Here is a 21970-nt window from a genome sequence, read left to right on the forward strand (position 1 = left end):
TTATAATGATTAAATATTATTTATAAATAAAATAATAATGTTGTATAAAATGATTTTATTTAGCTGTCATCATCACCATCATCATCTATGGGTTCATCCACTAAGATTTCATCCTTTATTGGTTCATCCTTTTTTTCATCTTTATTATTGTGTTCGCTCAGAGCTGCTTCAGCATGTTGTGCTAAGACTGCTTTGGTGAGAATACACTTTGTGTAATGGCAGGAGCAAGGCAGCGGGTGATCAATGTTATCCGGTGATAACATGGATAGTTGTATATTGTACCTGAAATATAAGGTTTAGGTGAAACAAGAGATTTCTTTCGATATCTTTTAAAACTTATTATTATGTTAGCGTATTCTATTTTTTACGGATTTTCCAACTATTATAGTGTATAATATTGTGTTTCCCGAGTAACTTTCTTTATACACCTGTTAATGATATACTGCAGTTTCTCAAAACTCCTTAATTTGTTATGCTCATCATTTACTGTGCTGGGTATCATTTCATTCAGCATTTTAAACTAGGACAACTTTTATCTAATTAACCACCGTAAAGATAAAAACTAAGTCACCTTCTACTCGACGTCGGGTCCCTGGTCATTTTAAGTTCGAAGGCGATTGGTTCGCCCTGTTCCACGTCTTGTTCGTGCGGTAACACGATTACCGTTTGTCTCCAATGTGTAGGCGTGCTTTTCGGACTCGTATCCAGAACCACGCGACCGTCTCCTGTACCGTTAGGAAGCTGGGGGAAATTACACTCGAACCATACGCAGAGGCCTTGGTAGTTACCGTTTTTGCTTGCACCTGTGAAAGAAAAAAAAAACTTACTTAGTTAAGAGCAAGAGACCTGATCTGGAACAAATCTTACGTTCTAAAAATAATGTAATCGCGACGACAATCGGTTGATCGGACAGACAAAGAGAGTTTATACTGTAAAATAAACTGTTTCAAGATGTTCGTCCAATATTCGCAGGTACAATCTAATAATTTTAGGAAAAGCTTCAATGAAAAATTCAGTGTGCAATGGTTAATTATAATTATTCATGACAAGTTAACCACTTTACCATTCCCTTTAATCGCTGTTTAAATTCTCTTAAGGTTGATCCTTTTATATGTTTCTTCATTGCTACAAGTTTCTGGATGATCAGCGCCCTCTCAAATGGTAATTTCACAAGCAATGCCAAGCTGTGCCTTACTGCAGGCTAATTGAAGTGTTCATTTTTCCAACATGTAATTATTTTCTTAATTACATGTTATAAACATAAATTTATAAAATATATTTTTTGGTGTTTACTATCCATTCATAATGACATTTTCATTTTTTTTACACACATGACAGTTTATAGGTTTTATTAAAGGCTAGTTTTGAAGTAGTACCTCATTTTGAACCACCACAGGTTGAGTTAACAATATCATTCAGTATTTCTTGTTGGATTAATTCTTTATGATTAACGCTTCCATATGCTTAGATTCTGCAGCAAAAATTTTGCTGCTAATATAGTACTTATATTAAATTTATTTTATAGCTTACCAACAACATGTCTAAGCTTGAATGAGTTCAAGTCTGCTGTTGTATCTTCTCTCACATTAACCCAGCAAATGGCCACCTCTTCACCAAGCAATTCCTCTGGTTTCACATCTAAGATCTCTGGTTGTCCTTTTTTGGTTAGTCTTAGCTCTTTGGCAAATGATTTCATTTTTACTCCTTGCACATTGTCCCAGTCATTGTATAGCGATGGTATACTGGACAAATTAAAGGATTCCAATAAGATTAAAAATAATCTTCTTCTGTATAATAGATTTAACAGTATTTAAATTTTAACAAACAGATCTCTTTGTGGATGAATTTAATATCTATACCTTTATATTATTATGCTGAAAACTGTTTTTGTTTGAATGTGTGTGCTAATCTCAAGAACTACTGCTTAGATTAAAAAAAAAAAATTCAGTGTCACAAAGCCTATGCCATATGGTATATCATATACCATTGTGTGTTATAATTTATAGGTACAGAGCATCAATGATATATGTTACAACAACAGGGAAGAAGCATGCACTCTAAAACTCCTATCCAAATTAAAAACTCTAAAGTACCTTATAACCACACAGACAAAGTCTCATGCAACAACTAGTATTAATACTGACGTCAAAAATAATAACCCACCTACAGGGTGCTACATAAATGGTAGCACTTTCTGGAAACAGTTCACCACCTTCCTTTAGGAAATTATCACGGGCAAACAGCACAGAATCCAGCATACCCTCATGTAATAGATAAAAGCCCATCCATTCTGATACTATTGCATCTACCTTAGGTATTTTAATATCTTCAACCCTCTCATTTATTACCTGAAAATACAAATGGCTTTTAAAATTAGAAATGAAAGTGATTTAATTTATTTAGCTGGAAAAGAAACAATCATTAAATGATGCAACGGTTTACTCCTTGAACATGAGCTGACGCCGTGGTTTGGTAAAAAAAAAAACAAAAAGGGGAAAAAAACGCGCAGTCCATTTTAAAGTTTAATTTAAGATAATTGGGGTTACCTCGCTCATATGATTTTTTTGCAAAAAAAAAATAGTAAAGATTTGGCAGATAAATAATATTAAAAGTATTCTGCTCAACAATTTATTTTGACCACAAGCAGCTTTAGAATATATTCCCAATTTGATTCACAAAAATTCAATACAACATTTTTTTTTTTACTAAACTTTAATTTATAAGATAGTATAAACATAACTTACCTCTATAACATGTTCCCACTTATTTTCCTTTACTACGTCCTTCGCTATATCAGCTATATTACTGGCTTCTACAGCATATACTTTTTTCGCACCAGCCTGAGCACAGAATACGGATAATATTCCAGTGCCGCATCCAACATCCAGCACCGTTTTATCTCGAAAATAAGCCTTGTTGTTGAGAATTGCATTCCTATATATTGTAACTCTAGGTTCATCTTCAAGCATTAACTTATGTACCTAAAATAATGTTTTGTTTAAGTAATAGAAATAAAAAAAAAATATTAAAATGAAGTGCAGTTTTGATAGTCACCTCTAAATCCCCATAACTTGTAAAGTACTGATCGACACAATCATCCGAATCACTATTATCACTCATTGTTTATCTTACAAATAGCTGAAAAGTTGTTTTATTCAATTTTGTATTTTTTAGAAATGTGTATTTTGAAATAGCCTAAAAGCGGCACTTTATCAATACTGACATTTCTTTACCACATTTTTAAGTGGAAGACCGGGAAAGTGTTACTAGAAAATTAATCTACTTTAGGCCGTTGTTTAGTATTACACAAGAAAACTATTTTGTGTGCGTCATTAATTAATGATATATTTTTTTAATTTATTATTGAAGTTTGTTTATAGGTAGAAATTGGTCATTATTTTTAGTTTTTACTTAAAGGCAATATTTTAATTACTGTGGCTGATGCATGTAGATAAATGGGAATTCATCAGCATCGAATATTTTCCTTTGCATTTTACGTAGGTATATTTGTATGCATTTTGTTTTTACGTTTAGCTGATGCTGAATATATAACTTGGTTACAGTTACTTAGTTTAACTATTATAATATTAAATCGACTAAACTTAAACAACCATTATCGTTCATTCATTTCATATGATTTATTTTTAATCTGTAATTTTTTCTTTGATTATTTTTATTCTGTGATCCCATCTGTCTGTATGTTTTGTCAAATACGCGTTTACGGCTTACGTTGTTGTGCAGTTTTTGTGAGAATACTCAGGTTTTAATATTGATAATGAATAGTGTTTAAAATAAATATAAGCAAAAACTTCATTACTTGCATAAATATGGCTAAGGAAGGAGATATGTCTTTGTTTGCTGATGTTTTGGAACCATTTAGACGGGTGATCAATACCGACCCGCCGAAAGACAAACTGTCTTCTTCTTCTAAACTTAATTTTTCGGATAGTAACCAGTCTCTTAAAGAAGGTAATAGTTTTAATGTTGCCTTTTGTATGTATAATAATCTGAACTTTATAGGAGACCCTAAATTTGTGGTTTAAAATATTTGCAGGGCTTGGTAACCTATTATCACTTGGTAAAAGAAAGTCTAGTATTGGTATGATGAATGATATGTCTACGCCTGAGAAACGTCTTCGAACAGAATCTGGATCGACACCAGCGTCTGCTCCGCCGTCCCCCTGGGAGACTAAACGTCTGAAGGGTGACTTGATAGCAGCAAGAGCACAGGTAAATAACAAGATGTTACCAATTGTTTAGAAAGTAAAATTGTCCTGTATTCCTTAAGATTCTGTTATTTTCTATAACTTCAATCAACTATGTTTTTGTTAATTCATTGTAAACTTTTGTTACATTTGTAAGACATTGAAAATCTATGTAAATATAAAAACTCTCTGCACCTCTATTTTTTTTCAGATTATACAACTAGAATCTCGCATTAGTCACCAGCACACATTACGGAAGGAGATGCAGATCCTCTTTGATGAGGAGAAGGGCTGTCTTGTGGAGCAGCACAAGAGAGATGAGCGGAGGCTCTCGGAGATGGAGGACCGACTCCAACTCATCAGGCGAAGGGAGCAGGACCTAAAGGATGATTATAATGAGGTTAAAAGTCATTTTCTTTATTTCTTGCTATTTACTGCTGGTAAATACATTTGTAAGCAATCATAATATGTAAGCAAATGTAAAAAAATTGGGTTTCGTCTTTTTAACTGTGACATCACCTAACATTAAAATTGATACTTGCAGACTCATTAGGCATAGAAAAAAATTGTAGATATTTTTGTACTGCATCCAACAAGTTGTAATTTTTAAGTTGTGTGTGTTTTTAAGAAAGTTGTAGTTTTCAATGTAATCTTGCATCTCTATCCAGGCTGTAAAACAACACAAAGATTCTAAATTAAAATGGGATCAAGAGAAGATAGAGTTGCAGAAACAGATAGCAGACCTCAAAGATAAGCTACTAGAAGCACATGTGAGCAGCAAGGATCAGCTGTCGGAGATGAAGAAGGATATGGATGAGCTTTTACAGGTAGAGTACTTTTATGCTATATGCGTGAATATGATGAGTGATGGACAATAGTTATGTATGAAAAATCTTGAAAGGAAGTTAGGTATCTAGTGTGTAATATGTTGTTATATTTACCACAAGATGGTTGTTAGATTACTCTTTGACACCTTTTCATTTTTAATCAAAAAATAAATAGCTGTATTGTATTGGAAAAACTTATAACATCAGATAGGAACCTAATCTGTGTCTCAAATTGGATCGGATTTGATCCAATTTGAGACACAGATTAGATATTAATTGATAATGTTTTCATAGTAAATATTGTGAGAATGATCAGTTATTAAATGATGCAACTGGTGACTATCGAGATTGGTAACTACGCGTTTTTATCGAGGTTGCCCAACTAGTTTCGAACCCGACTGGTGTTCTTAATCATGAACTGACGCAGTGGGGTCGACGAGAGACAACGCGCTCAGATCAAAACCTATTATTAAATGTTTACAATTACTTAAAATCACAGTCACGATATATTTTAACTTTCCAACAGGCTTTAGAAGGTGCTCAATCAGAATCAGAACTTTTGAAAAAAGAAGTAGCAAGGCTGTCAACTAAGGCAGAACAGTGTTCCACAATGAGGAGTCAGTTAGAAAAGACCATGTTTGAACTGCAGGTTGCTAATAATAGGGTGAAGGAGCTGGAGTATGAGAAAGATTCATATCATGATTGGCAGCAACAAGTTAAGGTAGGACCTTAAGTATGTCTTTTATTTGTAGTTGCTACATTTGGCAGTACATACAAAAATGATGTTGTAAGTCTGTCCAAAGTTGTGGCTTATGTTGATTGGTCTGTGTTTTAAGTTGATACAAGTCCCTGTTGGTTGAAGTAATTAGAAGAATTATTTAGGTTTCAGCATTTACTTTTCTCATGGTTTGGCTTCCAGATTTACGTGATTACTTTTTTACTTTGCCTAAACTAACAATACTATAAAATAAGTCACACCTACTCAAAAGTCTGACCACTTTACAGACAGCACAAAAACGCCTGTCCAACATGGCTGAACTGGAAAAGGAAGTAGGGCGCCTTAGGGCTCAGGAGCGCTCACTCCGAGATATAGCGGGCAACAAGCTGCTGCTTGAAGAACAGGTGCATGTTCTACAGTCCAGAGTTGATGCCCTGCAGCCTGTGCAAAATGAACTACATGAAGCTAAGGTAAAGTGTCATCTAATCTTTTTTTTAGCCATCAGTCGATTTCTATGTCTATTGTTTTGTGGTTATCGTCTCAAAAACCGCTAATATTTAAACTTTACGTCAAAATTTTGTAGCGAAATCTTTAACAATAGTAATTGCGAACTATTAACGAACTTGATATTCCAAGCAAATGGCAAGTAGCAATGTAGCAAATTGCAAGTTTGAATCTTAAAATAATCTAAGGTTAAGAATATTTATTTATTGAAACTTTCACGAACAATTGTGGTACATAAGAATATTCATTTTATCCATCTATTTTAGACATTCGTTCTTTAGAGCATTTTGTACCAAATGGGATATTTATAGCAAATGGCGAAAATTATAGTAAATAGGATTTCAGCGTTATTCGCAACACTTAGATTTTTTTGCACATATCACCCACTTGAAAAATTCCCAATGTTATTATTTGCTGATCACTTGCTACCAGGTGAAGCTGGCCACGTTGGAGTCGTCCCTGGAGGAGTGGCGCGCGGCGGGTCGCGCTCACGGCGTGTCCTCCGCCCGCGCGCTGGGCGCCGCGCTGGAGGCCGCCTTCAGCAGCCAGCTCACCGCCGCCGACACCAGCTCCAAGGCGCAGGCCACTGTGGCGCAGCTCACTGAGGTAATGACCATCTGTTTGCTACGAAATCTGGCCGCCGTCCAACGAAGAGCAACGACATCGGAACTGATAAAGAAGAGATATATTAATATTTAGTAGACCAAACATCTATTTATGTCAATTTCACTTGTTTATAGAGTATTTTTTTAACAACCAGTAGGTATTTCTCGTGTTTTTTCCTTCAATTTCATTAAATTTCTAATAATTGAAACAATTTTCATTTCTCCTAAAACATATTTTTACTTCATATCACATAACCACACATCCATTAACCACACATTAACTTTGATCACAGGAAGTAGCAACACTCAAGTTTGAGCGTGACAAGGCGACGACCAAGGTCAATGATCTGGCAGCAGTGAAGAAGACCCACGAGAATCTCATACACAGACTGCAGAAGAGACTGTTACTTGTGACTAGGGAGAGAGATAGTTATAGGTACCGTGTTTTATATCTATGTGTAAATTTCCTTATATTGATTACAATATTTTAAAGAAAAAAATCATAGTCTTGCCATTACCAAACCAACACCAAATGTTGCAACTCCCAAAAAAAATGTTTAAATTTTTTTACTTGTATTTTGTAGTCTTTTACTTACCAAATTAATTAGGAAAAGATCCAAAAAGAAAGCAAACTACTTCTTGGCAATGACAGTTGGCGTATGATTGATATGGGTGTATCCTTATCTTACATCAACATGTTAAAGTGATGAAACATGCAGTAATTTATCGTGTTGCCTAAACCGTCGCCAAGTAAATTCTATACAAATAAATTAAAATAAAAAGTTAAACTTCTTAAATGCCAACAACGGAAAATCAATTACAATTGTTGGTTGGTGTCCCGCAGAGAGCAGTTGGACTGCTACGAGAAGGAGCTGACAGTGACGATGTGTGGCGAGGCGGGCGCGGGCGGCGCCGCGCTGCTGGCCGCGCGCGTGCAGCAGCTGGAGAGGGCGCTGCAGGCCTACCGCGACCTGCTGGCCAGCAGCGACCCCGCCGCGCAGCACTCCGGTACGCACCGATACATACATGCTAGCCTATTGGAAGAGTTTGGAGTGATCAACTGCTTTTGTATCATATTTAACGGGTACTAGTACACATCGCACTAATTTTCACGAATTTCAGGAATTCAATTCAATTTTCATAAGGAAATATTATGGGAAAATCAAAGGGAAATATTATAATAATATGTGTTAGGTACACAGAACATTATACAGGAAACAATAAGGTCACCAAAAAGACATGTAGCAATTATTCATGATTTAACCGTATCCTCTACCCAGTGGTGGAGAGCCTCCGCGCGGAGGCGGCCAAGTCCCGCGACGAGGCGGCGGCGCTGCGGCGCGAGGCCGGCAAGCTGCGCGCGCAGCGGGACACGCTGCAGCTGCAGCTGGAGAGGATCGGGGAGCACGCCGGGACCAAGGTACCGCCTCGGAACAACCTCATGTGTACACGCTAAGGAAAAGGCACGGAATAGAAGCGGTTTATGAAAAGTTCCTTTAGACTACCTGTGTAGAATACCTATGTCATTTTTACGTGAAAAGAACAAACTCCTTTTTATTTCAACAGACTACAGAATTACTAACGTGCATTCACTACCTACTTAAATATGTAACGTATTAAAAATGTTTTTTTTTATTTCAATTATTTAAGATTCTACATCTGACTGACAACCCCGCAGCTGAAGCCCACAAACAAGTTCAACTGGACTACGATGCTGCGCAAGAAGAAGTAAGTTTTACTACAGAGTATTGTGGAAGAGAAACACTTCTCTACATCGTGTAGTGCTGTCTTGCTTCTACAAATAGAATAAGTTTTACTTCTAGAATTGGCGAAAGGCAGCCAGCCTATCTAGCCAAGTATAATTTTAAGTGCAAATGACATTTCATTTCGAAAAGTCACGTGACCTTGACCTGTCATTTCCCAACATTTGAGTTATTTATAAGCTAAGCGTTAACGATTGTAGAAATATCACTTGCTAAAGGGGCAGGTATCCTAATATAGCTTTTAGATGGTATATTAACATGATGTAAATGTTATATTCAGATCAAAAGACTGAAGGCAGCGCTACGCGACGGAGGTGACTCTAAAGCCTGTCCGGAAGAGATACAACAGTTGAAACAACAATTGGAGAGCAGTAAAATTAAACTGAAGAGGTTCGTTAACTAAACCGTTACCGGAAAATTTCGTTTCGAAATCACGAGGCAATATACTATGAAGCCTACCTATGAATATCTATATTACTTACTTCGTTGGCTCAGCGATAAAAATTGTGTCTTGGCCTCTGATACGAGAGAGTGCCATTTTACCCGATCCTTCGCCACTTCTCGCGAGTCATCGGCACGAAGTGCCCGAATTATCCATAGAATGCGTATATTTGAGCGATTGGATCAAAGTTTTCGCTTGGTCATTTGATTATGAGATGTGGTGTCACATGGAATTATTTCAAGTGTATCATTAATATTGCAGGTTAAAAGAAGAGTTTACGTCTTCCGCTCAAGAATACAGAGATGTCTGTTATATGCTGTTAGGTTATAAAATTGATAGGACTGGTCACAAAAATTATAGGTAAGTGTATTAAGATATCAAATTGTTTTACTAAAGAAAGCAACTTTCAGCAAAGTTTTGTGACTACTCCGATAAAAATAAAATGAAACTTCCTGAATTTCAAAGAACTCGATTTTGTTTGGAAATTGACTGTAATTTCCCTGAACCAAGTTGTTTACTTCCAAATTCGAAACAGCGATGTTTCAAATGTCATTCCTTACACGGGAGTCGAACTTAGGATGCGCGACCCCCTTTCTGTGTCAGCTCATCATTTACGATTTCGCTTGAGTCTGAAACTACTAGGGCTATCGATAAATAAATATACCGTTCTATAATTTAACTCAAAAAATACTACAAAAATATCAATTATCAGAACTATCATTTTTATTCCGTTCGACCGTCATCTATTACCTGTCATTTCATTGCAGAATATCAAACATGTACGCAGAATCCTCCGAAGAATACCTGACATTCAACCTAGACGACGACGGCATAGAGATGGTCCACACCGACTACTCGTCCACTCTCGGCGAGCTGGTGGAACTGCACCTACACCAACACCGCTCCATACCGCTGTTCCTGAGCGCTCTCACTATGGACCTGTTCACCAAGACTACGATGCAACAAGTCCAATAGGTATTGTTATACTATAATGTTTAAGATATTAAACTGATAAGTTTGTGTTTCGTAGATAGTTTGCTCCATTAGAGGGTTTGTAAGTGGATTTTTTGTTATGACTGCATGGACAGTGACTAGCGTAAGTTACATCAAGAATAAGTATTTGTATATTCCATGAATGCCAGTTTTGAATCTAGGTATTCTTTGTACTTATGGTTCAAACTTTTCTTGAAACGACACAAGTTTAAATTTCAATGAAAGTTTAAAAAACCAAGGAAAGTTACGGCAATGATCGTCTCACCACAGAGCAAAGTCGAATCCAAATCCAAAAAAAAATACAAAAAATACCGTGTCTTTCGGTAGGCGATGCGGGAGAACAATTCTCTAGTATAGAAAACTATCTGCGGATATTAAGTTGAAATGGTCCTAAGTTTTTATAAAAACTTCCTTAAATATTTAGTTCAAGAAATTAATAGGGAAAATAGCATAAATAGAGTAAGTACTGTAAGTAGATAGCAAAACACCCGGTTTCTAAAAGTCTTTTCCTTTAAAGAGCTTTATTATAAACACCAGCTATGGCCCATAGCTAAGATTCAACACGAACATATGTAGCTTGTAGTCCTCACATGTTATCATCACGGGGAATATAAAGACGGAACGGCTTGAATCAAGATGCATAAGTTGCTATTCGATTTTAAACGGTTTAAATCGAAAAGTCCTTTAGAAACAGGGGCAAACTAAGCAAGAAGCTAATCAATGTAATTAAATGTCAAAACACGCATAGTATTTGTTAATTTTATAAAAAAATATTATAAGTATGAGCCGACATCCCAATTGAGTAGTCGATAACATGAGGCTATGAGACGCGATAATAGTTCTTATTTGTGTTACATAAAGTCCACAATTGAGTGCTCGGTTGCTTTTAATCTTTTTACTTAGTTATCGGCAAGTTACTTTATGATCATGAGCTTTTACGGGATTCGGCACTCAAAGGGTAAAAAAGAAACTATTACCAAGGCACCACTGCCTATCCGTCCGTCTGGCACCAGTGTATTCAATGAACCGAGATCGCTAGACTTTCTTGATGAATCACAATAGTGTGAAGACTGCGTTTGAACAAGGGTACAAGTGTTGTAACAAGGTTTTTAAATTGTTTAAACAGCAATAGATCTCACACCTATCAATCGTTTCTCTTACCCTTACTGTTCTGAAGAAATTTGCCAATGGCTAAATAAAAAGCAATTATTTTCTATGGTCATATCTTTACGGTAAATTAAAAAGTCCCTTCCGCCTCATAGCATGTTATCGCCTCTTCTTTTGTGGGTGAGTGAAGTCCCAAGTCTTATGATACAAATGTTAAAACCGACGTTCACACAAGCGATAATTGTTTGCAACACTAAATTTATCGACTATTAGTGGCCAAAAATAAGGCACAAGGCATAATAAGGCATGAAGGACCAGTTTAATATTATCTCACGATTTTTAAACGGTTATCGCTCCGTGTGGACGTAGGTAAATAGGTAATCTGTGTATATAAATGAGTGTATATATTGCTGTGAATTTCTGTCAATGAAAATTCCTCTTCAGAGAAATAGAGGAATAACAATGATTTTGGTTTAGATACGTAATATTTTCCTAAGTTATATTGGAGTTTGGGGGTAACTATTGTAAATTGTAGCTGTCCGTAACGTTCAAATTCATGTGTGACTTATATTGATTTATTACACCAATGCCATGCTTTCTACTCAAGTTACCGCTGCTGTCCAAACACACTTTATTTATCTTTCAATATATGTACAAGATACATTCACAGCGATACATACACAACATTATAATCGGTGTTTAGTTGTGCTACGTAATCCAAGTTTAGTCCTGTATTTACTATAGTTTAAACATTTACGATAGATTTTGTAAGACGAGGGTAGATATACCACTTTGCTGCCCACTTAAAAAAAGGAATTCAGCGCTCTCATTTTATGAGATAATTAAAAATCATTATAACTTTAAATTAAATAAATTATTGTAGGTAAATTTTAATTACTTTGTTTTTTCTGGCTCTTATCGCCCCTCTTGATGTCTTTGACGCCCACAAGTGGGCGTTATCGCTCACTTTGGGGAAGAATACTATAAAGCTGGATTATTTGTACCTGTGGAAGCGAGATGGCGCTAATCGGCGTTTCTCTTCTACTTATTATCTTACTTGAAGCATTAGTGGTAGGCGGTAGGACTGGTGCATGCGAACACCACTACAACACCAGGTTACACCCCTTTATAGATGCATACCTAAGCGGTACTTACATGTGATTGTGCCTAAAGAAAATGAAAGGGAGTATGTCTCTTAGGTACGATTATTTTTAAGTGTTGTTTGAGTATGCATTCGAAACTACAGTTGTCGAAAACCACGTATCATCGTAAGCTATCATTTTTAGTTTCTGTGAATGATAAGCTTGGTAAAACTCGTTTTTTATACTTAAGAAAGATGGAAGCAAAGTATAACATCAAACTGGTAGCACTCATGAGAAGCGCATAATTCATATTAATTTGACATTTAAGAATACAATATTAAGGAAATTACTGTAAATAAGTGAGTTTTGAATAATTTTGTAATATATGTCATTCCTTTATTTCGTCAATAAAAGAGTCTCTAGGATTTCTTGTTTTCTTTTTATAAAAGAGTTCCTTCTACCTTTTCAAGTCGATCGCGCGCACTCTCGAGAAAATTCACTATTTTGATTAAATTTTGAAAAAAAGTGTCTAGGCTTTTGCTTCAGCCAGAGTGGTGCCGAGCATGTTCCGATCTCGTCGTTCTGGGTCCTTTTAAAGCGGTCCGGGTTGTTTGTTATCGGTGAGGGTCGGACATCACCACACCGTGCCCCCGGCGTGTCATTATGATCTAACATAGGTAAAATTGAATAGCGACAAATTATATTCTGCTCTCAGGTCCAATTAAGGAATGAGGAATTCCTTAGTAGACTATTGTGTAATTCGTCTTATCCGAAGCCATATACAGAAGTAGGGATTTATGGGAAAGTCATGGGAGTTATGGGTTACTGAATAATAATGCACAAACCAGTGTAAAATATTTATGAAGAAACAAGGACAATATATTATACAAATCATCTAATGTTTGCAATGAATTCAACTACAACAATTTAGTATTATTATAGTCAGACAAAGTTAACAACGTGATTAGCACTAAGAAATAATTGACAAGAGCCGAGCAACTGTATGAATTGTTTTGTTCACAATATTAAATAATAAGTACACAAATAAACAATAATTATTTTGTTTGTAGTAAATTAACGTAATATAATTAATTATTAAGCTTTTATGACTATACAATGACTTCAACAACTATTTAGCTGTTATCTCCGAATTTATAGAAATAAACAAATGAAGCATGATTATTGAATCAGTTCGTCGTTTCGAGAACTGGACAATCAAACAAGTCACATCTAAACTTCACTCAAAGGGCTCTTGAATAACATGAGCATATAATAGCTGAAACATTTTCCCAATAAATTAATAGTAATTTAAGTATGTAAGTGCGCATTAAAGCTTATGATATCTGCTTTCCTGAATTGATACATTACACATAATGAACAGTAGAAATACATTCACTATTTAAAGCTAAGAAGGACGCCGAGAAAGTTGTTTCTACTACATTGACATCACACATTGCTTTGATTCCATCTGAAATTCACGAAGATTAAACTCACATACAAATAGTCTTGGAAACATTTTTGGAAATAATTTAAAAGTAACAATAAATTACTTTTTACCTACAGTCTATAAAAATCACTTAATTTTCAATGTAAAATGTTTCGAAAATAACGATAGTCTAAAAATCTTACATACACATAATACTGAAAACGTATTTTATAACACTCAGGACATGTCCGAATAACGTGAGACGTTGTTGTGCCATCACGAGTCATGCGTAAAGACAAACAAAACAAAACATATAACATAAATTTCATACAATTTTCAATAAAATTATTGCACTAAACTTCATACTCGTAACTTAATAATAAATATTGCATTAAGCGTTCACCACATTTCGTGAAGTAAAATTATTTAAGTCTTAAAGTACTAAGAGTTAATTAAATTTTAAGAACAATATTTCAGTCCGATGAAAGTGTTATTTCATCCTAATACGAGCTTCGTTCATGTAGCGACGTTCAACAAGACGGAAGTTAGAATTTATTAATATAGAAAGTAGGTACCTAAGTTCCAAATATTGTGCTAACTACACTCCCTATGTATAACATTTTGACTAAATATTAAGTACGATTTGGTGCTCAAATTTAATAATGTAAGTGTTAATTATTTAAAACTATAACTATATAGAATTATTTATCTACAAAGTTCAAAAGGGTGCATCAGGCTCGATAGATTTATCAAGTCTAAACTAGCTAAGAATTTTTGAATTTCAACATACACTCACAATTCGTAGAGCGGTCACTTCGAAGTACAGTATCCGATATTTAAAATTGTTAGAGAAACATTCACAAGGTAAGCCGTGATGTGAACCAGTGTTGGGTGTTTAGATCGATGAGAGTGGCCGCTTCCACAAACTCTATATTTCTTGTTCAGATTAAACTGGACATCTTCATTTTGAGTATTTCTGAACGCTTTCTGCGAAGAGAATACGTAAAGAGTGTTGTACGACGGGTCCGCATCGTACGACGCACGCCGCTCTACGTCAGCTGTCACCACAACGAAGCCAGTGGGTGTACGATAAATCTAGAGAGTCTATGACTAAAGCACGCGTGTGGTGTCCACATCCCTCACACGTCTCTCAATCACACTATTGTCCGTTATGTTTTTGTTGCCTGGGGACAAAAGAAAACATATTTTGTTGTATAATTTTTTACTGATCTAAAAGAAGATACTTGTAGATGGTATTGATATCTGATACCATAAAGATTTCATGAATAACTCCAAAAACAAATATATATTTAATATACGACACAGATGTCATTTAAATTTTAGCGTGTTATACTTTCTATATGTATACTAATGTATAGGTCCACCGCTTGTTCGCTAGGTAATGAGACCTCGGTGTGTAGAGCGCTCTTTTTTACGCAGCTGCAATACCCCACTTTAGTGCCTTCGAACCCCCTCGAACCTTCGCTGAAGAAATGGAGATTCAGGTTTAGTCAGTACAAATCTAACACTACCTCCTTCTACCCTCGCGGATTTTGGTGTCCACGATGATGCCACCGCCTTACCAAAAAAAGCTCGGAACCTTTCTAGATTGTTGATAAGTTTACAAGTCCAAGCGTACCTTTGCAAGGTCCAGTGTGTAGCGGGTCGACGACCCTGCCGGCGTGGCAGGCGGCCCTCTGCAGACGGCACCAGGAGGGGTAGGTGCGGCGGTCGGAGCCGCACAGCTGGCGGCGCGCGGCCGCCCCGCACGACCCGCACGACACGCAGCGCGCGCCGCTCGCGCCGCCAGACACGCAGCGCTGCGACGAGCCGCATGTGATCGACGCACACGTCGCGTTCGCTGGAAATATTCATGTTTAAATGTATCATGTTTTGTCTCATTGTGTATCATTGTTCAAGGAAGGAGATCATGGAACTTTTTTTAACAAGTTTGGTAGGAAACCAAATAAAATAATGATTTTTAAATTTTGTCAAAATCTTAACAAACTAACAGTGATTTCAAGAATCAAAATTAACAACCTCTACATACTATTAAACCCTCTGCCTTTTATATTTCCGAAGTCAAAGTCAAAATATTTATTACAATTATTAGAGTGCTTTTTGGTGATACAGCTCTTAATTTTCATTTTAAAAAAGACTTAAGAAGCTACCCATTAGGCATACACAATTTAACAGTATAAATTAGTATAATATTGATGTCTAAATAATCAATGAGGGTTTCAGTTACCAAAAAACAAATACAAGGGACAATTACCTATACATGGCCCTCTATAAGCCAGCGGCAGCGCGCGGCCCCGCTCGCAGGCGGCCCGCCGCAGGGCACAAGCGCCGGCGTAGGTCCTGCCGTCCACAGCGCACACGGGCGCGCCCGCCACACTACACGCGCCGCACCTCACGCAGTGCGCGCCCAGCTCCGCGTCCAGCACGCACCGCTTGTCGCCACCGCAACGCACGCCCTCACAACTACCCTCTAGAATAAACAAGTTTAGGTTCAGTATTCTGGGCATCCTATAGTGAACACATTATATAGTGAACTGAAGGGGAAAGGCTGATTTTATTAGGAGTCCTTTATTGTCAGTACACGGATAGTCTTGTAGTATAGGATATCACGCAATTGTGTGAACCACGAATTCTTGTTAAGAGTTTTGGTGTTTGTGAAACCCTTACGATACTAGGGTTAACTATAACTTGCATACTTTATATTTAATTACAAAACCTTAATGCAAGACCATTTTATAATTTATCATTCTTATCTATGAATAGAAACGAGCTGTATATTCTAGCTGCACTATACTTAGAGCCTATAAAATAAGATAAAATTAATTGTATGCTGGGTAACTTTCTATGAGCACGGCTATTAGCCTGATGTAACTTTATAGCTCGATAGAAATCAGTCAAAGTATCGTGGACGTGCAACGCGACGCGGCGTGTCTTGTTTACTGGGATCGTATTGCGGTCGCTGCTTCGTCTAGACTAGACCTTACAGAGTCGGGTGTCACATCTTCCAATAGAACAAGTTCTAAATGTTCTAACTTATATGGTAAATAAGGCCAGGTGCGAGCCGTTCCGTTCGAATAGGCTAAAGTTCCTTCCCTTAAATTCAATTCCTCAATAAATTGACGACCGTATCAACCGATCCTCAACTTGGATCTTTGTTTAGTGAGAAATGCATGATCAGTGAAAAATTCAACTGCTTAGCTATCACAGTGGACAAAGAGCGGAGGTTGAGTAATAGGGTTCCGGGTTAATATTTGGGCAAAAGAAAAACGAGAACTTCTGGCTCAAGTGAAGCTTAACACAAATATTTAAGCTTAGAATATTTTTGGAAAACAAAAGAGTCTGGTGAAGATTATACACGAAAGTATGAGGAAAAGCAGAGTAAATGTGTCAAATGAAAGAGAAATAAATATTACGAAGAGAAAAGGTTCAAAGAACAGGGTGAATGAGAACGAATATTATTATGTCGTATTTTTAAGAAGATTTCTCCTTATATATTGACTTGCTATGAAGACTTCTATTTTATGTGTTGACTTGTTATACTAATTTCTTACCGCGTCGTTAAATGATCTGTTTACAGTTATGCATATGACAATAATATACGACACGGTTGCCGAGGCCCGTCTAGCTCATAAATGTAATGGTGTGGCGGCGTTTACAATCGTGTTAAAGTTAAGTATCGGTGAATAATCATAACTTGGAATGGGGACGTCTGGGTCAGAGTAATTGCGGCGCTGATAGCGCGACGACTACGATCAAGTAATATTGTTTTACGGGCTCTATGACATTCATACTCGATTTATTTTGAGTAATTATTGTTTTCTGGTAGGAGCTGGATATATCCAGTTGCACGAATATTCTTATCCCTTTCATGTTTGTTGTATTTTTCAACCGACTTTTGACAGAAGGAGGTTTTCAATTTATAGGTATTTTATGTATAAACTAAGAAATGTTTATAACCTTCTTTGTATTCTTTCGATGTTTATAGAATATTCTGTAGCATGTGCCCGTTTTTTTTTGGTATGGCAGAGGAATCCTATAAGACTGCCGCTCCGGCAGGGAGCGGAGAGTTCAGGGATGGAACGGGTATCAGACTCTTACTGATAAAACTTTAATTAAAGTTCCTCAGACTGTAAGAGCATAATAATATTTCGAGGACCTATTTAAGTTTTTTAACCAGTTTTTACCTTGCCTTTATAGAGCCCCTTTCAAATTTTCTCATAACTTGCGTGTACCGGCAACAAATTTATCGACAGACGAATGGATGTGTTTATTCTTGTAGAGTCGCTCGCAACTTGCAACGGCTTACCGCGGAATGTGTGAAAAGTGTTTATTTCTGTAATACGTTATCTCGTAATAAAGGAACCACATAAAATACGATTACGGAAAGTTGTCTCTTGACGCAATTTAATCAACTTATTTATTTTCTTGCTTACAAACGGGGCATCTAACTCGTAAACTTGTCAGATAATTTTATAAACGCAATGTCCGTTGAAGGTAAGCGTTAAATATGAAAAGGTACATAAGTTAGTGCTTTATACATGGACACTTTATTGCAGACTGGTTTTGAAACTGTGTAGGTGCTTCCACTTCTGTGTACATGCATTAGGTCTCCACTTAGCAGCTAATGTTTTCTAAACTCTATTGCCTAGATTGGCAATATTTTTTAGAGGCCCGACAAGCGACATGTCTTTGAATAAAAAAGAAATTAGTTGATCCCCGATGCAGGTAAACGTTTAGATTTTAATTAGGGTTTACTAACAAACTTGTATTAATGTAAACTCGACTATTTTCCAATTTTCTATAATTAATAAAATACAGGCTCTTATCATATTAGTAAAAATGTAGAGTTACACAAAGCAATATTCTCTTGTTAACAACTTCTCATACTTGTTTAAAAAAAGTCTGCCGTCCTAAGGAATGTCGTTCTTGTGTCAACTGTATCAAAAATCTTTGCCATATTTCTGGCAATAAAAAAAACTGATTTAGTAAGATATCAATAAACAAAGAGGTTGCAGGTCACGCCGGCGTACTTACAATACAAACTTCATACACACAACTACGTAACAACTTATGTAGATGTATATGGCTAAATATACATAAGTTGTCCATTGAGAGCGTTTCCCGCGCACATGTGATTGAACGCGGCGCTGCGCCTGCTCAGGTAACGGTCTAGGCCGGTTTGCCGTCCTGTGCCTACGGACGTCGGACGTACCTAATTGCACTTATTCTGTCGTATTACACCATGACACTGTCGTACTTAACACCGTAGTGTAGAACTTATATGGGAATATAGGACCGTTTTGAGAAAATCTGTTGATTTCTATTTACTTACTTAGGTATAAGTAATATGGAACGACTATTTCACTCTACAATGCTTTTAAATTATATGTCAAGTAGTTTTTTTTTAATTATAAAGACTGTAAATAATTATAATATAATTTTATAGGAACTTAGAAAACAGTTGTCTGTTTCGTTCCATTTACACGAATGATCATTAAAAATATTTAAATAATTTTAAATTGCGAGAAAATCAAAGTTTACTCCAAAATACTTGATTTTACGTCAATGACCATTGACGTCACAGTCCACCGTTTACTCTAATATTAATCAGACAGACACTTTCAATTATTTTAATTAAAGTAAATGCAACTGACTTTGGTTTCGAGACAATTAACATTTCATAAAATTCTATTGTTTACGGGGTCATTTAATATTATAATCGTATACCGATACGTCACATATACGTTACAGTTTTTGTTTACCAGACGGCTAGGTCATTGTGGGTCATACTCGCTTTTTAATGGTCCTATACTATTCTATGTTCTAGATTTCCCTCTATTTTTCAACCATAGACAGTAGATTACCTAAGTATTGGAAAAAATGGTAATATCTAAACTTGTAATAAACTAAACTAATATTATAAAGCTGAATAGTTCGTTTGTCAGTTACAAAGCCCTAATTACAGGACATATTGGTCCGATTTGAAAAAATATTTCAGTTTTTGATGAAGTCGCGCGCAACAGCCAGTTAATTTATAAATAGATATCAATTAGTCACAATTGATTAAACTTTTCTTCATCATTCACCATTGACGTCTTACTCTCCTTTCACACTGAATAAAATAATTATTATTTATCTAACATCGAAAATACTAGGTACATTCGTAACAATCTTATCTGCCGTGTCGGAGTAACTTATGAATGTGGGAAGACAATGTTTTGGCGAACAACAGCCGCTTCCTAGTTCGTAACAACCTTATGTTGGCTCGTGTACAATCGGCAGCAAAAGTCAAGAACATTATCATCAGATGTCTTTTACATTGTAATAAAACACAATGTAATTAAGTTAATATTGGAATAATCATACTAATGTTATTAAATGCGAAAGTATGACAGTGTCTTTGTTTATGTGTGTGTGTATGTTTGTTACCTTTTCACGCTCAAACGATGATATGGAAGTTGTCACTTTGGATTAAAAAATAGGCTATTTTTATCCGGCTGTTTTAAAGGGGGGTAATGGTTTTTCTTTAACCAACATCCAAGCAACTGTGGCGAATATTGTACGAGTATTGTCATTTTTAGTGCCAAATATTGTACAAAGGAAGCAAAATATTTACTGCACTTAGCAAAAAAATTGTTGATGAAACTTTCGTTACTGATCGTACATCACATCAATCTTGGTACAAACAAGTGTAGCTGACATAAAGCCATCACAATATTTAATTGAAATTCATAAACAGCCAGATCGGAAAAACAAACTCGCGTTACAAGTTTAAAAGTACAGGTCATAGCAAAGAGGTACAATTACATCAGTATCTTAACCACTATTTACCAGAACACTGCTATTAGTTACCTTCAGGGCCTACCCGACAAAAAAGGAACAGACCAACAGTCGTAGTAGCGTGGGGGTTACTATTTAAACTCGAAAGAAAGCTATTAAGTACTTTCGCGAACTCACATAAATACACTCGTTTCATGTTTACATTATCAGCAAAAGTAATTTGTGTTAAGTTAATGTTAATGTAAACTTTCAAAAATTCTTCTTCGCTTTGATATATTATACAGCTTCATAGTTTCTTAAAGACAGTTCCTTCCTACCCAATTTTTGGGTTTCTCACCAACCCTATAAACTTAACATATATGACAGTCAATGTGTTTATCAGATAAAGTATGAAGAGTCATAGACATCAAACCTATACCGCATGTGTTTGCCTATGACAACCACCTCAACATCACTTTAAAACTTTCTTCACTCACTTAACGTGATACGCGGTGCTATCGAAGACTCGTAGTACCGTACAAAAGTCTCATTCACATTCATGCACCTCGGGCGAGACGCGTTCGACCAGACGTATCGTGCATCGCAATGAGCCATTATTGAGTCGCGATCCCAATAGAGATGTAGCCCGGCTTCAAGGAACCGGGCAATTTACTAGCGGTCTAGCGCGATAGTAGGGGTGTGTCCGGTCATTACGGCACTCAGGATTAATGCACCCGACTTGAACAAAAGAAAATCCGCGAAACTCCCATTTAGCGAGGTGAGTCGGAACTGGCGTGACTTTCAATAGGCGATTGTTCTGTTGCCGGCCTAGTAGGCGGCGGGGAAAATAAAATATGGTCTCAACTATGAATAGTCTAGACCCGAGATCTGAGTATTATTTAAATAAAGCTTTTTAAAGGTGGCGTTTAAAAGTTATGTTATTTTTTTATTTTAAATTGATAGTTTTAGCTCTCTTTTTTAAATTGCTCAAGTTTTTTTTTCGAATGCTGTGGTTGCCTCCCAAAACCTCTATGTCAAAAGTCATACGAAAGAGTCTTAAATGCACATCTTTAAATGCGCATTAAAGTTTAAAGTCAACTGAAATCTATACATTGTTCACAATATTTCAGCGGCATTATTAAAACAGGGCAAGGCTGGGTCATCAGTGCCGTTGGTGTCGCATTTGCATGTGCGCAAGAGGTGCAAGCGACGCCATTGTGCGAACCTGCGCCCGCGCAGTGACTTGCGTGAATACAACGAAAGCTCGCCGAACGCCATATGCCATTATCATTATCGGATATGACAGCAACAAGAATTGTGTATTGCAAACGTTTATACGTTCTGAACTGTCACGCTCCGGCAATTTCTGCACTTGATGAACAAAATGATTGCAAGTGACTTAAAAAATGCACGTCATTATATTGTATGAATGAAACATTATTGAAGCAGACACAACTCTGTAATGAGTTAGCGTCACGGAACATAAAAAATAATGCTGGCCGTAATCAACAAAGTAGA

The 21970-nt window shown here is 36.4% G+C and overlaps 3 protein-coding genes across 3 annotated transcripts in view; 1 reads left to right on the plus strand and 2 right to left on the minus strand.

Annotated features, from left to right (window-relative positions):
• Positions 1-38: 38 nt before the first annotated feature.
• On the minus strand, positions 39-3255 carry LOC113504193 (protein arginine N-methyltransferase 6). Its single transcript, XM_026886366.1, has 6 exons — positions 3055-3255; positions 2745-2981; positions 2164-2348; positions 1531-1742; positions 572-803; positions 39-282 (listed from the first exon to the last, which is right to left on the minus strand). Exons 1-6 carry the CDS (start codon positions 3118-3120, stop codon positions 60-62), a joined length of 1155 nt encoding a protein of 384 aa, XP_026742167.1. The 5' UTR covers positions 3121-3255; the 3' UTR covers positions 39-59.
• A 426-nt stretch (positions 3256-3681) lies between these two features.
• Positions 3682-12671, plus strand: LOC113504159 (mitotic spindle assembly checkpoint protein MAD1). Its single transcript, XM_026886325.1, has 14 exons — positions 3682-3969; positions 4055-4230; positions 4417-4605; positions 4874-5032; positions 5559-5753; positions 6038-6220; positions 6687-6860; positions 7153-7295; positions 7704-7867; positions 8140-8279; positions 8510-8587; positions 8903-9012; positions 9326-9424; positions 9832-12671. Exons 1-14 carry the CDS (start codon positions 3828-3830, stop codon positions 10037-10039), a joined length of 2160 nt encoding a protein of 719 aa, XP_026742126.1. The 5' UTR covers positions 3682-3827; the 3' UTR covers positions 10040-12671.
• Positions 12672-13090: 419 nt separating this feature from the next.
• LOC113504211 (follistatin) overlaps positions 13091-21970 on the minus strand; it is a 29521-nt gene continuing 20641 nt past the window's right edge. The window contains exons 4-6 of the mRNA XM_026886390.1: positions 15948-16163; positions 15312-15533; positions 13091-14856 (exon numbers count right to left, since the gene is read on the minus strand). Coding sequence (XP_026742191.1) covers positions 14783-14856; positions 15312-15533; positions 15948-16163 — 512 coding nt within the window. The 3' untranslated portion in view covers positions 13091-14782. The remainder of the gene's footprint in view (positions 14857-15311; positions 15534-15947; positions 16164-21970) is intronic.

The sequence above is a fragment of the Trichoplusia ni genome, chromosome 2, assembly GCF_003590095.1.
Source record: "Trichoplusia ni isolate ovarian cell line Hi5 chromosome 2, tn1, whole genome shotgun sequence".
Classification (NCBI taxonomy): domain Eukaryota; kingdom Metazoa; phylum Arthropoda; class Insecta; order Lepidoptera; family Noctuidae; genus Trichoplusia; species Trichoplusia ni.